Genomic DNA, 17,934 nt, shown 5'->3' with positions numbered 1-17,934 from the left:
ACAGGCGCCCGCCACCTCGCCCGGCTAGTTTTTTGTACTTTTCAGTAGAGACGGGGTTTCACCGTATTAACCAGGATGGTCTCGATCTCCTGACCTCGTGATTCGCCCGTCTCGGCCTCCCAAAGTGCTGGGATTACAGGCTTGAGCCACCGTGCCCGGCCCTTAATCACTTTTATGTTATATTTTTCTTCTTTCTTTAAATGCAAACTTTTTTTAGAGTTGTAACTATAATTGCTATGGCATTTTATAGAAATTTTCAACTACAAGCCAGCAAAGAAATAAGACTTCCAATCCTAATAATAATTTTGTAGCTCAGAGAAACTGATATGCAGATAAATTCACTTATTCACCCGAAGTCACATACTGAATTAACTGTGAAACTGAGACTACACACAAATATCTAATTCCCAATCTATTGCTTTTTCTATCACATTTTGATGTTTCCTTCAAAGACCACAAACACACACACACACACACACACACACACAAACACTTGTTTTAGTAAACTATATTTGTAGAATTTGGAATTTGTCCTGTAGGGGTCTTTACAAGAAAAAAGGAGTTCCTAACTTATGTAAATTTATGACAGGCACTTTATATTTCAATGAATAGAGTGGTAAGAGAGGAAAATAAACAATTTTTAAAATGGAATTTTTATATTTCAGTAAAAGATACTTAGAGAGAAAAAATCATCCCTTTCAATCCATGAAAGCCAGTGTTAGTGACCATCTGTCTCCCACATTAAAATGAAGCCATTTTAAAAGACCTGACTTCTTCTAATCCTTATTAAATGCAAGGGTTTTCAAACTATATTCTAATATCAGTAGGGGGCTCCACAAAAGTGCCTCAGGGACCCCTTCATAAGGCTTAAGGAGGTAAGCCTCAGAGCGTCCCATTCTAAAATCAACTATAGCAGCCACATTTTATCCTGGGCTTCCATATATGATGTCACTAGAATAAAAGGATTCTTCTACTTCAAAAAAGTTTAGGCTGGGTGCGGTGGCTCACACCTGTAATCTCAGCACTTTGGGAGGCCAAGGCAGGTGGTTCACCTAAGGTCAGGAGTTTGAGACCAGCCTGGCCAACATGGTGAAACCACATCTCTACCAAAAATACAAAAATTAGCTAGGCTAGTGGCGGGCACCTATAATCCCAGCTACTCAGGAGGCTGAGGCAGGAGAATTGCTTGAACCTGGTGGGCAGAGGTTGCAGTGAGCCGAGATCGTGCCACTGCACTCCAGCCTGGGTAACAAGAGCGAAACTTGGTCTCAAAAAAGAAAAAAAAAAAGTTTAATACTTCAGCTATGGTTCAACTTATCTTTGTTCTCCTTTCAACATTCTTTCAATATTGGTTCCTTCCCTATAAATCTCAAGCCAATCACCAACGACCCCTCCTTATAACACAAACTCTAGGTACGTGACTCATACCCTGACCCACACCAATTTGATTTTCTCCAAGTCCTAATTCTTCTTAAAAGAAAATGGGGCTAGGAAAGAGACTATGGCTTTCTTACCTAGAGTATGCATTCATCAGAGTAGCTGCAGTTGTCCTTTTTGCTGCCCCCTTTTCTAAAATTTGATAGACTTCATCCTTGTTGTGTACTGTAATTTCTTCCAAACCTTTAATTATCACTCCTCTCTGACCAAAATACCAAAAGAACATCCATTAGATTGGTTAAAAAACACACACACACACATTCTCTCTCTCTCTCTCTGACTTCTCAAAGCCTCACACGTTAAAATTCAGAGACATTTCATTCTCAAAGACTGAATTACCTTGTTACGGGGATCATCAAACATCTGTAGTCTCTCAGAAACATCAGATGATGGATTAAGAAGATCAAAAAGCTCTTCATTATAGATCTCCAACAGAGACACTTTGACTGAAAATTCAGTACCATTATCAGTAAGTTTCTCAAAAATTTGATGAAGGGTACGTGGAATTATACCAGCCAAGGGATCCTGAAATTATAATAAGGACTAATATAAAGGAAGAATGCCATTTACTGTGGCAGTTAAAATACATGGGCCTCCTTTATAATATATTTAAACATAAGTATGGCAAAGCAAGTTAAAATAAAAAAAAAGAAACAACTAAGTTAATGTTAGAGAAGCCATTTACAACAATCTGTTCAATAGTAGTCTTCACACCCTCCATAAACCTGTCACACTTCTTAGCCATCTTCATGCCTGAGCATTACATAGAAACCAATGGAACCTATCTACTTAAAAAGCCAAGTTCAGGCCGGGCGTGGTGGCTCAAGCCTGTAATCCCAGCACTTTGGGAGGCCAAGACGGGCGGATCACGAGGTCAGGAGATCGAGACCATCCTGGCTAACACAGTGAAACCCCGTCTCTACTAAAAAAAAAAAATACAAAAAACTAGCCAGGCGAGGTGGCGGGCGCCTGTAGTCCCAGCTACTCTGGAGGCTGAGGCAGGAGAATGGCGGGAATCCGGGAGGCGGAGCTTGCAGTGAGCGGAGATCCGGCCACTGCACTCCAGCCTGGGCGACACAGCGAGACTCCGTCTCAAAAAAAAAAAAAAAAAAAAAAGCCAAGTTCAGCCAGGCGTGATGGCTCACGCCTGTAATCCCAGCACTTTGGGAGGCCAAGGCAGGTGGATCACGAGGTCAGGAGATCAAGACCATTCTGGCCAATATGGTGAAACCCCATCTGTAATAAAAATACAAAAATTTGCCGGGCTTGGTGGCGTGCACCTGTAGTCCCAGCTACTCAGGAGGCTGAGGCAGGAGAATCACTTGAACCCGGGAGGTGGAGGTTGCAGTGAGCTGAGATTGAGTCACTGTACTCCAGCCTGACCAACAGAGCGAGACTCCATCTCAAAAAAAAAAAAAAAGCCAAGTTCAATAATTCTGCCCAATGAAACTATGCTTTAAGCCTATTCCATATCCCCTATGGTTACAATTCATAACTTTATTATCCATATATGTAAAGTAAGTTAATGACTCAATTATGTAACCACTAGAAAAAAGGTTCTACCCAACTTTCAATAATTTGGAAAATTGGCTGGGCAAGGTAGTATGTGCCTCTAATTCCAGCTACTCAGGAGGCTGAGTTGGGAGGACTCCTGAAGCCCAAGAGTTCAAGACTGGCCTGGGGAACACAGTGGGACCCCATCAATTTAAAATTTAAAAAAATAAAATAAGATAATTTTTTTTTTTTTTTTTTTGGAAAATTAACTAGCTTTTTGGTTGTTTTTTGAGACAGAGCTTCATTCTGTTGCCCAGGCTGGAGTGCAGTGGTGCCACCTCAGCTCACTGCAGCGTCTACCTCCTGGGTTCCAGTGAATCTCCCGCCTTAGCCCCTCGGGTAGCTGGGATTACAAGCATGCACCACCACACACAGTTAGTTTTTGTATTTTTAGTAGAGACGAGGTTTCACCATGTTGGCCAGGCTGGTCTCAAACTGCTGACCTCAGGTGATCCACCCGCCTTGGCCTCCCAAAGTGTTTGGATTACAGGCATGAGCCACCACACCCGGCCAATTAACTAGTTATTAAACTCATTTAAATTTAAACACATTACTAAATTTAAAACTAAACTTTTTATAAAAAGTTGTAACACTTCAGCTCTAGTTCAACTTGTCTTGTTCTTCTTTCAACTTTCTTCCAGTATTGGTTCTCTCCCATAGTTATTAAACTCACTTAAATTCATGGAAATCTTTGTAAAATGTAGTATATGCTTTCCGCAATATTAAACAATACATTCATCTTAATTTATTGAACACTTAAGATCATCATGAATAAAATACTATACTTCCCCTGGCCGTGCTAACTTTGAGACCCATTCCTACAGTACAAAGCCCTGCCTGCTTTCGAGCCTCACTCATATTCCAACTTTTCTACAATATTCTGCTCCAACCATTCTGTCGTAAATAGACCCCTCTTTTATGACATAACTGTGCCATACATATTGGTCCTTCCTCTTCCATTGAGGCTGTTTCTTAAACAGGAGTCATACCATGCACTTTAATTTTACTGTAGTAGTGGTTTATCCTAAGTTCATTTTGACATAGGTATTTTGATCTTCTCTATTTCAAGACAGAGACCCTCAAACAAGTTTTATACAGTTAAATTTCAGCCACATTAGAGATAAAAGTATATTATAAACAATAAATACCTCTTCCCAGGTATACTCTTCATTAGGTGACCTTTCACCTTCCATTGTAAAAGTTTTTCCAGTGCCAGTTTGGCCATACCTGTAAAGATTAACAAGTGTTAAATCAAAAGGAAACACACCCATATGACTCTTAGTGATAGACTAAAAAACAAAAAACAGGCCAGGCGCAGTGGCTCACGCCTATAATCCCAACACTTTGGGAGGCTGAGGTAGGCAGATCACCTGAGGTCAGGAGTTCGAGATCAGCCTGGCCAGCAAGGTGAAACCACGTCTCTACTAAAAATACAAAAATTAGCCAGGCGTGGTGGCAGGCGCCTGTAATCCCAGCTACTTGGGAGGCTGAGACAGGAGAACTGCTTGAACCCAGGAGGCGGAGGTTGCAGTGAGCCAAGATGGCGCCATTGCACTCCAGCCAGGGCAACAAGAGTGAAACTCCGTCTCAAAAAGCAAACAACAAACAAACAAAACACACGCATTTAAGCTTTTTCATAAATCTGAAAAAACACTGTTTTACTTACGCAAAGATAGTGCAATTATAGCCCATAATAACTTCATCCAGAATTGGACAAACAACACTTCGGTAAACATCAATCTGTTTAGTAGATGCTCCAAACACCTATCAAAAAAAAGAATTAAAAAAATAAAACTCAAAATTACTCATTTTAATAATTTTGTTTTTCGTATGTTAATTAATTCATAATTCAGCCCACTAGAAGCCATCTGACAATTCAAAGAGACAACCGAAATTCCTAAGTATACACCCTTTTCCAGGTAAAATATGTATATTAAAATTATTTTACATTAGTGGATAATCAATAAATTGCACCATATGTTACCATGTCAAAAGTATATGTCTTCCTTGAGCTCTTGTCAGCCAATCCTCCAGTTCGTACACTAACTTCTTTTCGTATAGGATCACATTCTACTATTGAATGGGCGCTAGCTTTCCGCTCTGCCAAATTAAATGGTCTATAAAAGAAATACACAAAGTCATTCAAGAGCTCTTAGTTCTCAGGTTATCAACGACATTTTCCCTAACTACATTTGTCAAGAAAAACGCGAAGTTCTGACCACATTGTTGGTGATGGGGATTAAATCAGGACTAAATGATACTGCTAAAGCAGACAGTAAAATTATAAGTGTCTCAAGTTTCACAAATATAATTTTTTAAATGTTCAAAGATATGTAAGACATTACAACTCTGGCAGCTTCTTACGAGTAGATACTAACAGAATTGTTTTGTTTTGACAGTAGAGATTGGGGTCTCACTGTGTTGCACAGGCTGGTCTCAAACTTCTGGGCTCAAGTGATCATCCCACCTCAGCTTCCCAAGGTGCTAGTATTACAGATGTGAGACACTGTGCCAAGCCACTAACTGGTTTTAACTTGTAAAAATGCCAAACTTATTTTTCAGAATTCCATTTCTCCTATTCTTAAAATCCGATTGGCCGGGCGTGGTGGCTCACGCCTGTAATCCCAGCACTTTGGGAGGCCGAGACGGGCGGATCACGAGGTCAGGAGATCGAGACCATCCTGGCTAACACGGTGAAACCCCGTCTCTACTAAAAAATACAAAAAACTAGCCGGGCGAGGTGGTGGGCACCTGTAGTCCCAGCTACTCGGAAGGCTGAGGCAGGAGAATGGCGTAAACTCCGGAGGCGGAGCTTGCAGTGAGCTGAGATCCGGCCACTGCACTCCAGGCTGGGCAACAGAGCAAGACTCTGTCTCAAAAAAAAAAAAAAAAAAAATCTGATCAAGTTGGGTTATGATGTAGCAGAAAAAACATGTCAAGTTTGTGTTCAAAATACTCATCTGCCAGTGGATACCTGGCACAAAATAAAAAGTACATAAAAATAATGACTAATAAGCTGAGTGCTTACTATGTGCCAGGTACTTATTGTTTCAAGTGCTTTACATGTGCTCACTCAGTATGTCCACACAACACTGTGAGGTTGGCAATATTATTAGTCCCATTTTTCAAATGAGTGAATAGACACAGAAGGTCTACACTGCCCAAGCCGACTGGATCAAGAGTCCTCATTCTACGGAAATGCCTGAGTAGGTATTTAGTTGAAATGGTTATTTCCTCAGGAAGTCCTTTCCATCCTACGTGCCTCCCCTACCTGCTCCAACCAAGACCACATTAAATGTTTGCTATATATTCCTACAGCACCCTTTATACACCCTTTCTAAACATCACCTCTCTTATCTTTTTTTTAATGTGTTACCCACTAGACCTCAGATCACTACGGAAAGAAATCCTGTCTAGTTTACTGTTTCCCCAGCAACAACTACCATGCTTAGCACACAGTAGGTTCTCAAATATTTGTTAAACCACATTACCTAATAAATGTCATCCTAAGAGGAATTATGGGAAAACTAAAAATAATCACAGTCCACAGAGTAGCATTAATAAGATAATTATATACTTAACACATGTCTGGGCCAAAGGGAGAGACATAATCTTGACCTGAGTTCATTTTTCCCATTGAGTATCATGTATTTTGGAGAAAGTGCCAAACAGGAAATTATTTTCCCCTTATCACTAAATAAACCAAGTTGCTATTTATTTAAGGATACCTTAACTTCCCCTGGCACAGCCCACTCTACTTCCGAGTGATCAGAAGACCAAATTTGTGATCCTAGGAAACTTAACTCCCAGGTAATATTTGGTAATGCTTTCATTTGCCAACTATACTAAAACCTACACAATGCATATAACCTACATGAATGTACAGTATTATTAAAACTTCAACAAAACTAAGGCAGAACCAACTTATACTGAGGTAGGCCAAGAGCATCAAGTGGAGTGATTTGCTCTCACGTGACTAAAGCTTTTCCAATTAGTCTATTATTTTTGGCATCCCCTAAACTAGTATCTTGCCTGGATGTATAAAATTAAGCTACCAAATGAATACCATTCACATTGTCAGGACTGAGTAATAGGAAATTCATACAGATCACACATTCCTAAAAGTTATCAAAATTCTTAGAGAAGCTTTAGGGACCATCTGTACTCTAAGAAAGAGTAATGCCAAGCCATTACTTTCCTACCCAGACTTCTCTAACTTATTAGAAATTGCAAAGTTTCTGCCGATCACACTAACAAATCCATCAATTTGCTGGTTTCACTATAGTTAGATAAAAATTCAAACAATCAAAATGGTGAGGGAATGGAGATGGAGGATTAAAAAAACCTAAGTCCTATCCTGTGGAGAAGTGCTAAATTAACTCATTCCACAAATATTCATCAAGTACTTACTATGTGATAGGTAATTTTCTAGACACTGGAGATATAACAATGAACAATACAAAGTTAAAGGAAAGAAAAAAACACCAAAATCCTGTGCTCAGGGAGCTTTTAACTTAGTTGAAGGAAGAGATAATTATCAAATAAATAAATATATTAGATGCTGATAAATTAGAAATGAAAATAAAGCAGGCCAGGTACAGTGGCTCATGACTGTAATCTCAGGACTTTGGGAGGCTGAGGTGGGCGAATCACTTGAGGTCAGGAGTTTGAGACCAGCCTGGCCAACATGGTGAAAACCCATCTCTATTAAAAATACAAAAATTAGGCTGGGCACAGTGGCTCACACCTGTAATCCTAGCACTTTGGGAGGCCAAGGTGGGCAGATCACTTGAGGTCAGAAGCTCGAAACCAGCCTGGCCAATACGGTGAAACCTCATATCTACTAAAAATACAAAAATTAGCCAGAAATCACTTGAACCTGGGAGATGGAGGTTGCAGTGAACCGAGACTGTGCACTACACTCCAGCCTAGGCGACAGAGTGAGACTCCATCTCAAAAAAAAAAAAAAAAATTAGCCAGGCATGGTGGCTGCCGCCTACTGTCCCAGCTACTTGGGAAGCTGAAGCAGAGGCTGCAGTGAGCCAAGAATGCACCACTGCACTCCAGGCCTGGACAACAGAGCAAGACTCTGTCGGAAAAGAAAGGAAAGGAAAGGAAAGAAAGGAAAGGAAAGGAAAAAGGAAAGGAAAAAGGAAAGGAAAAAGGAAAGGAAAAAGGAAAAAGGAAAAAGGAAAAAGGAAAGGGAAGGGAAGGGAAGGGAAAGGAAAGGAAAGGAAAGGAAAAGAAAAGAAAGCAGTTTAAGGGGGATAGGAAGTGTTGAGGGGGGAAGATAGTTGGTTGCTATTCTAGGGTAGCTAGGGAATGCTTCTATACAGAAGATGACATTTAAGCACAACCTAAAAAGCAAGGGAGCCAGGCCCTGTAGGTATTTTGGTGGAAAAGTTTTTCAGGCAGAGAGAACAGAAATTGCAAAAATTCTGAAGTAAAAGCAGGTAGATGTATTTTTTAAATGTGTGTGTGAAATTAGCCAGGCGTGGTGGCATGCGCCTGTAATCCCAGCTACTTGGGAGGCTGAGACAGGAGAATCGCTTGAACCAGGAGGTAGAGGTTGCAGTGAGCCAAGATCGCGCCATTGCACTCCAGCATGGGCAACAAGAGTGAAACTCCGTCTCAAAACAAACAAACAAAAAACCACACACACACATATACACACACAAATGTGTGTGTTTAAGTAACCAGGGTTCAAAGAAGATATCACAAGGAAAATTAGAAAATACTTAGAGATTAATGAAAATGAAAACACAACATACCAAACAAAACTTATGGGACACAACAAAAGCAGTGCTAAGGGGAAAATTTATAGCTATGAATGCTTACATTAAAAAGCAAGAGGCCGGGCGCGGTGGCTCAAGCCTGTAATCCCAGCACTTTGGGAGGCCGAGACGGGCGGATCACGAGGTCAGGAGATGGAGACCATCCTGGCTAACACAGTGAAACCCCGTCTCTACTAAAAAATACAAAAAACTTAGCTGGGCGAGGTGGCGGGCGCCTGTAGTCCCAGCTACTCGGGAGGCTGAGGCAGGAGAATGGCGTAAACCCGGGAGGCGGAGCTTGCAGTGAGCTGAGATCCGGCCACTGCACTCCAGCCTGGGTGGCAAAGCGAGACTCCGTCTCAAAAAAAAAAAAAAAAAAAAAAAAAAAAGCAAGAAAGATCTCACATCAACACCCTAACTTTACAACTTAAGGAACTGGAAACAGAAGAACTAACTAAATACAAAGGCAGCAGAAGGAAAGAAATAATAAAGATTAGAGCAGAGATAAAAAAGAGAAGAGAAAAACCAATGAAATCAAAAGTTGGTTCTTCAAGAGGATAAAATTGACAAGCTTTTAGCTAAATGGACTAAGAAAATAAGAGAGAAGACACATGGAGCTATAACCGGTAAACAGATAGACTCACTCACCAAAAACCTCCTGACAAAGAAAAGCCCTAGATCTCGGTTTCATAGGTGAATTCTACAAAACATTTCAAGATCTAATACCAGTTCTTCTCAATCTTTTCCTAGAAAAAATCTGGTAAAGGAGAAAACACTTCCCAACTCATTTTGTGAGGCCAGCATTATTCTGATACCAAAGTCAGACAAAGGCAACTATAAGAAAACTACAGATCACTATCCCTTATGAACACTGATTAAAAAATCCTCAACAAAATACCAACACATTGAACTGAGCAGCACAAGGATTATACACCATGACCATGTGGGATTTATTCCTGGAATACAGGGATGGTTCAACATGTAAAAATTGATCAATGTAATATACCACATTAATAGAATGAAGGAAACCACAGGATCATGGCAATCGATGCAGGAAAAACATTAGACAAAATTCAAAACCCATTAGTCATAAAAACATTCAACAAACTAGGAATAGAGTGAAACTACCTCAACAAAATAAAAGCAACGTATGAAAAACCCACAGCAAACATAATTGATGGTCAAAGACTGAAGAATGTTCCTCTAAAAACAAGAACAAGGCCAGCACAGTGGCTCACACCTGTAATCACAGCACTGTGGGAAGCTGAGAAGATCACTTGAAGTCAGGAGTTCAAGATCAGCATGGGAAACATAGCGAGACCACATCTCTAAAAAAAAAAAAATTCTTTTTTAAAATTAGCTGGGTGTAGTAGTGTGTCCACAGTCCCAGCTACTCAGGAAATTGAGGCAGGAGGATCTCAAACAAACTAATAAAAGAACAGGAGCAAGACAAGGATGCCCAATGCCCATTTTCACCACTTCCATTCGACATAATACTGGAAGTTCTAGCTAGAGCAATCAGGCAAGAAAGAAAAATAAGGGCCAGGCATGGTGGCTTATGCCTGTAATCCCAGCATTTTGGGAGGCTGAGGCAGGCGGATCACGAGGTCAGGAGATCGAGACCAGCCTGGCTAAACTGAGAAACCTCGTCTCTACTAAAAATACAAAAAAATAATTAGCTGGGTGTGGTGGCACATGCCTGTATCACCAGCTACTCGGGAGGCTGAGGCAGGAGAATCGCTTGAACCCAGGAGGCAGAGGCTGCAGTGAGCAGAGATCGCGCCACTGCACTCCAGCGTGGACAAGAGTTTGACTCCATCTCAAAAAAAAAAGAAAAAAGAAAAAGAAAAGGCATCTCCAAATTGAAAAGGAAAAGGTTGACAGCCGAGAGCACACCTGTAATCCCAAAACTTTGGGAGGCCAAGGCGGATGGATCACGAGGTCAGGAGTTCAAAACCAGCCTGGCCAAGAAGATGAACTCCCCATCTCTACTAAAAATACAAAAATTAGCTGGGCGTGGTGGCATGTGCATGTAATCCCAGCTACTCGGGAGGCTGAGGCAAAGAACTGCTTGAACCCAGTAGGCAGAGGTTGCAGGGAGCCGGGATGGCACCACTGCACTCCAGCCTGGGCGACAGAACAAGACTCCATCTCAAAAAAAAAAAAAAAAAGAAAAGAAAAGCAAAAAGTAAAATTATCTGTCTGCAGACTATATGATCTTTTATATAGAAACCTGGCCGGGTGTGGTGGCTCAGGCCTATAATCCCAGTACTTCGGGAACCCAAGGGGACTTGAGGTCAGGAGTTTGAGACCAGCCTTGCCAACATGGTGAAACCCCGTCTCTACAAAAACTACAAAAACTTAGCTAGACATGGGTGCATGCCTGCAGTCCCAACTACTTGGGAGGCTGAGGCAGGAGAATCGCTTGAACCCAGGAGGCGGAGGTTGCAATGAGCCAAGACCGTGCCACTGCACTCCAGCCTGGGCAGCAGAGCAAGACTCCATCTCGAAAGAAAAAAAAAAGTAAAGAAAGAAAACCCAAAAATTCAGCGGGGCACAAGGAGCTAGAGCATCAAGAAGAATAGCTAGTGGATGCTGGGCTTAATTAATAGCTAGGTGATGGGTTGATCTGTGCAGCAAACTACCATGGCACAGGTTTACCTGTGTAACAAATCTGCACATCCTGCACAAAAAAAAAAGAAAGAAAAGAAAAAAGAAAACCCTAAAATTACACACACACACACAAAAACTGTTAGAACTAATAAGTGAATTCAGCAAAGTAGCTGGATACAAAGTCAACATGCAAGATCCAGCAACATTTCTTTCTTTCTTTTTTTTTTTTTTTTTTTTTGAGACAGAGCCTCACTCTGTTTCCCAGACTGGAGTACAGTGGCAGGATCTTGGCTCACCACAACCTCCACCTTCCAGGTTCAAGCGATTCTCTTGCCTCAGCCTCCCAAGTAGCTGGGACTACAGGCGTGCGCCACCATGCCTGGCTAATTTTTACATTTTTAGTAGAGAAAGGGTTTCACTATGTTGGCCAGGCTGGTCTTCAACTCCTGATCTCATGATCCGCCCACCTTGGCCTCCCAAAGTGCTGGGATTACAGGTGAGAGCCACCACACCTTGCCTCCAGTTACATTTTTATACACTAAGAATGAACAATCTAAAAAGGAAATTACAAAAACAGGTCAATTTAAAATAGCATCAAAAAGAATAAAATATTAATAATTAATTTAACCACACAGGTGGAAGACTTATAAAATGAAAACTATAAAACACTGCTGAGACCAGCCAGGCGCAGTGGCTCACAACCCCAGCACTTTGGGAGGCCAAGGCAGGTGGTTCACCTGAGGTCAAGAGTTCGTGACCAGCCTGACCAACATGGTGAAACCTTGTCTCTAGTAAAAATACAAAAATTAGCTGGGCGTGGTGGCGCATACCTGTAATCCCAGCTACTGAGGAGGCTGAGGCAGGAGAATCACTTGAACTAGGAAGGTGGGGGTTGCAATGAGCCGAGATTGCACCACTGCACTCCAGCCTGGGCAACAAGAGCGAAACTCCGTCTCAAAAAAAAAAAAAAAAAAAAAAAAAAAACTGCTGACAGAAATTAAAGGGCATAAATAAATGGAAACACATCCCTTGTTCATGAACTGAAGACTTAATATTGTTAAGATGCCAATACTACCCAAAGTGCTCTACAGATTCAATGTAATCCGTATTACACAGCCAAATACATTGTCAGATCCTTTGGCATCAGGAGAAATGAAAAGATTGCCACCTACTGCACAAAGGGCCAAAGCAGAAGAAACCCTGGAGAAAGGCCTAAAGATGCAGGAGTGTGAATCAAGAAAGAGCAACTTTTCGGATACGGAAACTGGTTTGGAGATGCAGGAACACATAGATTTGGGTATCAAATGTGACCCATGCATTGGTATCCACAGCCTGGACTTCTACATGGTGCAGGGTAGGCCTGGTTTCAGCACTGCAGACACATAGCACAGAACAGTCTGCACTGGGGCCAAACAGAATCAGCAAAGAGGCCATGCGCTGGTTCCAAAAAGAAAAAGAAAGGAAAAGACCATAGTATCAATGAGTAAAAAGGCAACCCACAGTAATGGGGAAAAATTTTTTGCAGATCATATATCTGAAAATACCCAAAATACATAGAAAACTCCTAAAACTCAACAACAAAAAAGCAAACCAATATAAAAATGGGCAAAGGACTTAGACATTTCTCCAAAGATATACAAAATGGCCAGTAAACACACGAAAAGATGCTCAAAATCATCACAAATCAAAACTACAATGAGATGCCACCTCACACCTAATGGGATGGCTACTCGAAAAAAAAAGAAACAGAAAATAAATGTTGGTGAGGATGTGGATAAATGGGAACCCTTATGCACTGTTGGTGGGAATGTAAATGGTCCAGCCACTGTGGAAAATAGTTTGTTGGTTCCTCAAAAAATTTAAAATAGAATTATCATATGATCCAGCAATTATAATTCTGGGTAAATACCCAAAAGAATTGAAAACCCATATTCATAGCAACTTTATTCATAATAGCCAAAATTAAGAAGTAACTCAAGTGTTCACTGACATATGAAGGGACAAGCAAAATGTGATACATACATATAATACTACTCAGCCTTAAAAAAGAAGACGTTTGCTACAACATGGTCCAACCTGGAGGACATTATGCTAAGTGGAATAAGCAAGTCACAAAAGGATAAATACTGTATTATGACTCTATTTTATGAAGTATTTAGAGTAGTCAAAATCATAGACAGTAGAATGGTAGGTGTCAGGGGTTGATGGGAGAGGGAAATGGGGAGTTATTGTTTAATGTGTATAGAGTTTCAGTTGTTCATGATGAAAAGAGTTATGGAGATGGATGGTAGTAATGGTTGCAGAATATTATGTATTTAATATCACCGAACTGTACACTTAAAAGTGGTTAAGATGTTAAATTTTATATTATGTGTATTCGAAAGTGACTTTTTAAATTGGGAAAAAAATAGGGGACAGAATAGCAGGGGCATAAGAAAGATAGCCAGTAGCGCATTATGTAGGGATCTGTAAACTTTAACCTGTGAGTCAAACCTGGCCCTTGCCCTGCCAGATTTAAGAATGATTTTTACAGTTTTAAAGTGTTCTTTAAAAAAAAAAAAAAAAAGATCAGAAAATAATGTGACAGAAACCACATGTGGAGGGGTGCAGTAGCTCACGCCTATAATCCCAGCACTTTGGGAGGCTGAGGCGGGTGGATTCCCTGAGGTCAGGAGTTTGAGACCAGCCTGGCCAACATGGTGAAACCCCATCTCTACTAAAAATACAAAAATTAGCAAGGCATGGCGGTGTGCACCTGTAATCCCAGCTACCTGAGAGGCTGAAGTGGGAAAACCGCTTGAATCTAGGAGGCGGAGGTTGCAGTGAGCAGAGATTGCGCTACTGCACTAGGGCCTGAGCGAGACAGCAAGGCCTTGTCTCAAAAAAAAAAAAAAAAAAAAAAACCACATGTGACCTGCAAAGTCTAAAGTATTTAAATAAAATAAATATTTATTTCTCTGGGCCCTTTTCAGAAAAGGCTTACCAACCCCTGAGGGCCTTGCAACTCATAAGTTTCCTATTTACGAAAGCTTAATAACAGACTTGCACCAGGAAGGCTATTTGAAAGAAAAAGGCTAATGTGGAAAAAAAAATCTCTTTACACAAAAATTATTGTAAATATTAGACACAAGCAAATAACTATTATATTCATTGGTGATAAAGTAAATCTCCTGTAAGGCAAGGTTTGAAATGTATGCGGATCATAAACATCAAGTTCAAGATAATGGTTAACTGTGGCTGGAGGAAAAGGGATAGAGAGGGGAAAGGGGGGGATCGAGCAATGATTGTTTTGTTTCTTAATCTGGGTGATGAATATACAAATGTTTATTACATTGTTCTTAATAACTTTTGTAAGTCTGAAGTATTTTGTAACTAATGTTAAAAAAAGAAATCAAATAAAGGCATACGGAAAAGGTAATATTGCCTGGTTTTATTAAACAACCAAAATAAGTTTAAAATTTGCACTTGTTATATGCACAGCATTTTTAAATAAAAATTTTCAGAACAACTACTAACAGAAGCCCCAGAGTACAACAACTGGTAAGTGTCACTGGCTAGATTTAAGATTGCCACCAAATTTCCTCTCTGGCACCTCGCTTAGAAACCTAGTCATCACCTTTGATATCTACAATTGAAGTTACCAGGGCTGAGTAAACAATAGCCTAAGAAAGTTTGTTGAAACAGGTTTTTCCAAAAAAATAGCCTTTTAATTTTAGACTACTTTGGGGTTTACAGAAAAGTTGCAACAGCAACTGTTAACAGCCACAAAAACAGACACACAAAACACAAACTCAGTAAACTGTGGAGAGCCTCTAAAAAGTTGAATACATCAATTCTAACTAAACAGCAGTTTCTAGCTCATTTTAAAATTGGGAAGTTATTTGGAAACGAGTCAGGGGAGGGCCGAACACCCCTCCACATCTTATCTCGAAATATCCATTTAATTTGGTCTATGAACAAACAGGCAGATAAAAGGGAAAACTAGCACAATCAGAAATTTACACTAGCTTAGCTTGTCTTGATCTTTTAAAAAACATAAACTCACTTTATAACTTAATTTTTAATGTTTAAAGACAGATGTTTACTTGTTTAGTAGGGATGCAGAAAATACTGCATCTAGAATAAAGAGAAGAGTGGTTGATTGCTTTTTAGAGGCGATAATACCAACGTAAGTGCTAAACCATCTGCAAAACAGGTATTCAGTCTTACTTCCAAACGGACAAACTACATGAAGTAGCATATATAAGTGACACCTAAGTCTTTATTGACTATAGTTTAAAAATAACGCACTTTTCAGTATGGAACAGTGATCAAACCAAACATACTATTTTCTGCTAAAAATCAGACACACAAAGCAACCGGGTGTCATTTTTATTGAACAGAAAGAGGAGAACCAAGAAACTGGGACCCTCAGGAAATGCAAATAAAATCCCTCTCCCTGGACCGCGCACTAGGGGGCCCAGCAGCGAAGCCCCGGCGCTCGGAATCCTGTCAGCCCTCTCCCTACCTGCATCTCACCACCACCTGGATGTTCTTCCCCTTCTCTTCTTTCTTCTTCGCAGACGAATTTGGCTGCGACGCCATGACTGTCCCCGCCAAAAAATCAAGGCCTGGCCGCGGACTTGGGCGCTGTGAGGCGCGGAGGGGCTTGGCGGCCGACGGGGGCCGGAGTCTCCCTGGTCCCTCCCGGGCGCTGGCGTGGCCTGGAGGACCGACGCACGCAGCTCGGCGTCCCCGCTCTCTACCCGGTACTCTGGCCGTGGCGTTTATCCCGCGCCAGCCGGAGCCGCCAAATCACCAATCTCGTCTCCACCCCAAGCCCCAGAAACCAAGCAACGACTCGGCGCCTCAATTTGAAAAAGGGACCGAGTAGCCGGACCAATGATTGCGCTGGCGCGCAAGGCACCATGGGATGCAGTGTCCTCACCGGAGCCCCGCCCTCGGAGCGTGGCCTGCGGGAACTTAAAGAGTTGGGCTGTCCGCCTGCTCCGGAATTTTGTAGTCCAGAGCTGAGACTTTGGAACTAAGCGTGGAACTTTTAGCGTAGCGTGGCTCAACTTACATAACGTCCCTAGCCCAAAATTCCCTCATCTGCAGAGAGGAAATAATAGTAACCATCTCAGAGGGTTAGGATGAGAATTAATGAGCTCGTGGAAATAGATCGGAATATATGGTAAGCACTCGCCATGATTATAATTATTAGAGAATTGTAAGAGAGGGCAATAGAAGCACAGAAGAGAGGTCCAAAGCGAGCCGCCATCCCGGAGGCAGAGACCAGGATAGTCTTTTTTTTTTTTTTTTTTTTTTTTGAGACGGGGTCTCGCTCTTGTCACCCGGGCTGGATCTCGGCTCACTGCGCCTCCCGGTTCGAGCGATTCTCCTGCTTCAGCCCCCGAGTTGCTGGGATTACAGGTATGTTCCACCACGCCCGGCTAATATTTGTATTTTCAGTAGAGATGTGGTTTCACCATATTAGCTAGGCTGGTCTCGAACTCCGGACCTCAGATGATCCGCCCGCCTTGGCCTCCCAAAGTGCTAGGATTACAGGTGTGAGCTACCGCGCCCGGCCCAGAATAGTCTTGAAGAATAATTAATGTCGGGGCCCGGTGGCTCACGCCTGTAATCCCAACACTTTAACGGGCCGAGGTAGGAGGATAGCTTGAGGCCAGGAGTTTGAGACCAGCCTGGGCGACATAGGGAGACCCCCCTTCGCCCCCCGCTCCCCGATGCGTCTCAACAATAAACAGGAGGAAAAAATAGCCTGGTGTGGTGGTGCGTGCCTGTTGGTCCCAGCTACTCAGGAGGCTGAGGCAGAAGGATCGCTGAACAGGGGAGATCGAGGCTGCAGTGAGCCGGGATTATGCCGCTGGATTACTACAGCCTAGGCGACAGAGCAATGCCCTTTTTCAAAAAATAATAATAATAATAATAAGGAAGTGTTAAGAGATAGGCTACTACAGGTTCCAAATCGTGATGAAATGGACACTGGATGCCATTTGGAGGACTCTGAATTTATCCTTCGGTCATCATCTCTAAGCGACTCCAGGCAAAAAAGCAGGGTCCGCCTTGATTGTAGAACGACTGCACTGACCGACTGACGCAGGCCGCGGGCGCGCTGCGCTCCGGGTTTCCGCGCGGCGCAGCGGGCGGTCGCATCGCAAGGAAGCTGCGCAAACGTCCGCCGCCCCGGCCTACGAATCCCAGCATGCAGCGCTCGCTGGGGCCTGCGCGCCCTCAGTCACCTCTGGTCTGCTGCAGGCGAAATTTTCGGCGTCTTGGCAGTGCCTGGCGTGACTTGACCGCTGTAGGTGTGGGATGCCGCATCAGGAAATACTGTAACAGGAGCCTATTGTTATGAATAACGTTTAAAATCTTAAGGAAATTGAATACTTGAACAAAGGATTTTTAGCAAAGCAATTTTATTTTTGCGCAGAGGGGTGCCTTTTTGGCCAGTCGCCACGAGAGCACACCTGAACAAAGGGGCAGGAGAGTCTTTATTTTTGACCCAAGTCCTGCCCCTGTATATTTTTTCCCATTGGCTGGGGTCGGGTCGTAT

The 17,934-nt window shown here is 42.1% G+C and overlaps 1 protein-coding gene across 1 annotated transcript in view; it reads right to left on the bottom strand.

The window, feature by feature from the left end:
- KIF11 (kinesin family member 11) overlaps positions 1–16,208 on the bottom strand; it is a 65,286-nt gene extending 49,078 nt beyond the window's left edge. Inside the window, exons 1-6 of the mRNA XM_005565954.5 lie at positions 15,886–16,208; positions 4,976–5,108; positions 4,658–4,755; positions 4,140–4,218; positions 1,777–1,962; positions 1,515–1,639 (exon numbers count right to left, since the gene is read on the bottom strand). Coding sequence (XP_005566011.2) covers positions 1,515–1,639; positions 1,777–1,962; positions 4,140–4,218; positions 4,658–4,755; positions 4,976–5,108; positions 15,886–15,962 — 698 coding nt within the window. The 5' untranslated portion in view covers positions 15,963–16,208. The remainder of the gene's footprint in view (positions 1–1,514; positions 1,640–1,776; positions 1,963–4,139; positions 4,219–4,657; positions 4,756–4,975; positions 5,109–15,885) is intronic.
- Between the last annotated feature and the right edge of the window lie 1,726 nt (positions 16,209–17,934).

Source organism: Macaca fascicularis, chromosome 9 (genome assembly GCF_037993035.2).
Source record: "Macaca fascicularis isolate 582-1 chromosome 9, T2T-MFA8v1.1".
NCBI classification, from domain to species: Eukaryota; Metazoa; Chordata; class Mammalia; order Primates; family Cercopithecidae; genus Macaca; species Macaca fascicularis.
This window is presented reverse-complemented; position numbering and strand designations above follow the sequence as displayed.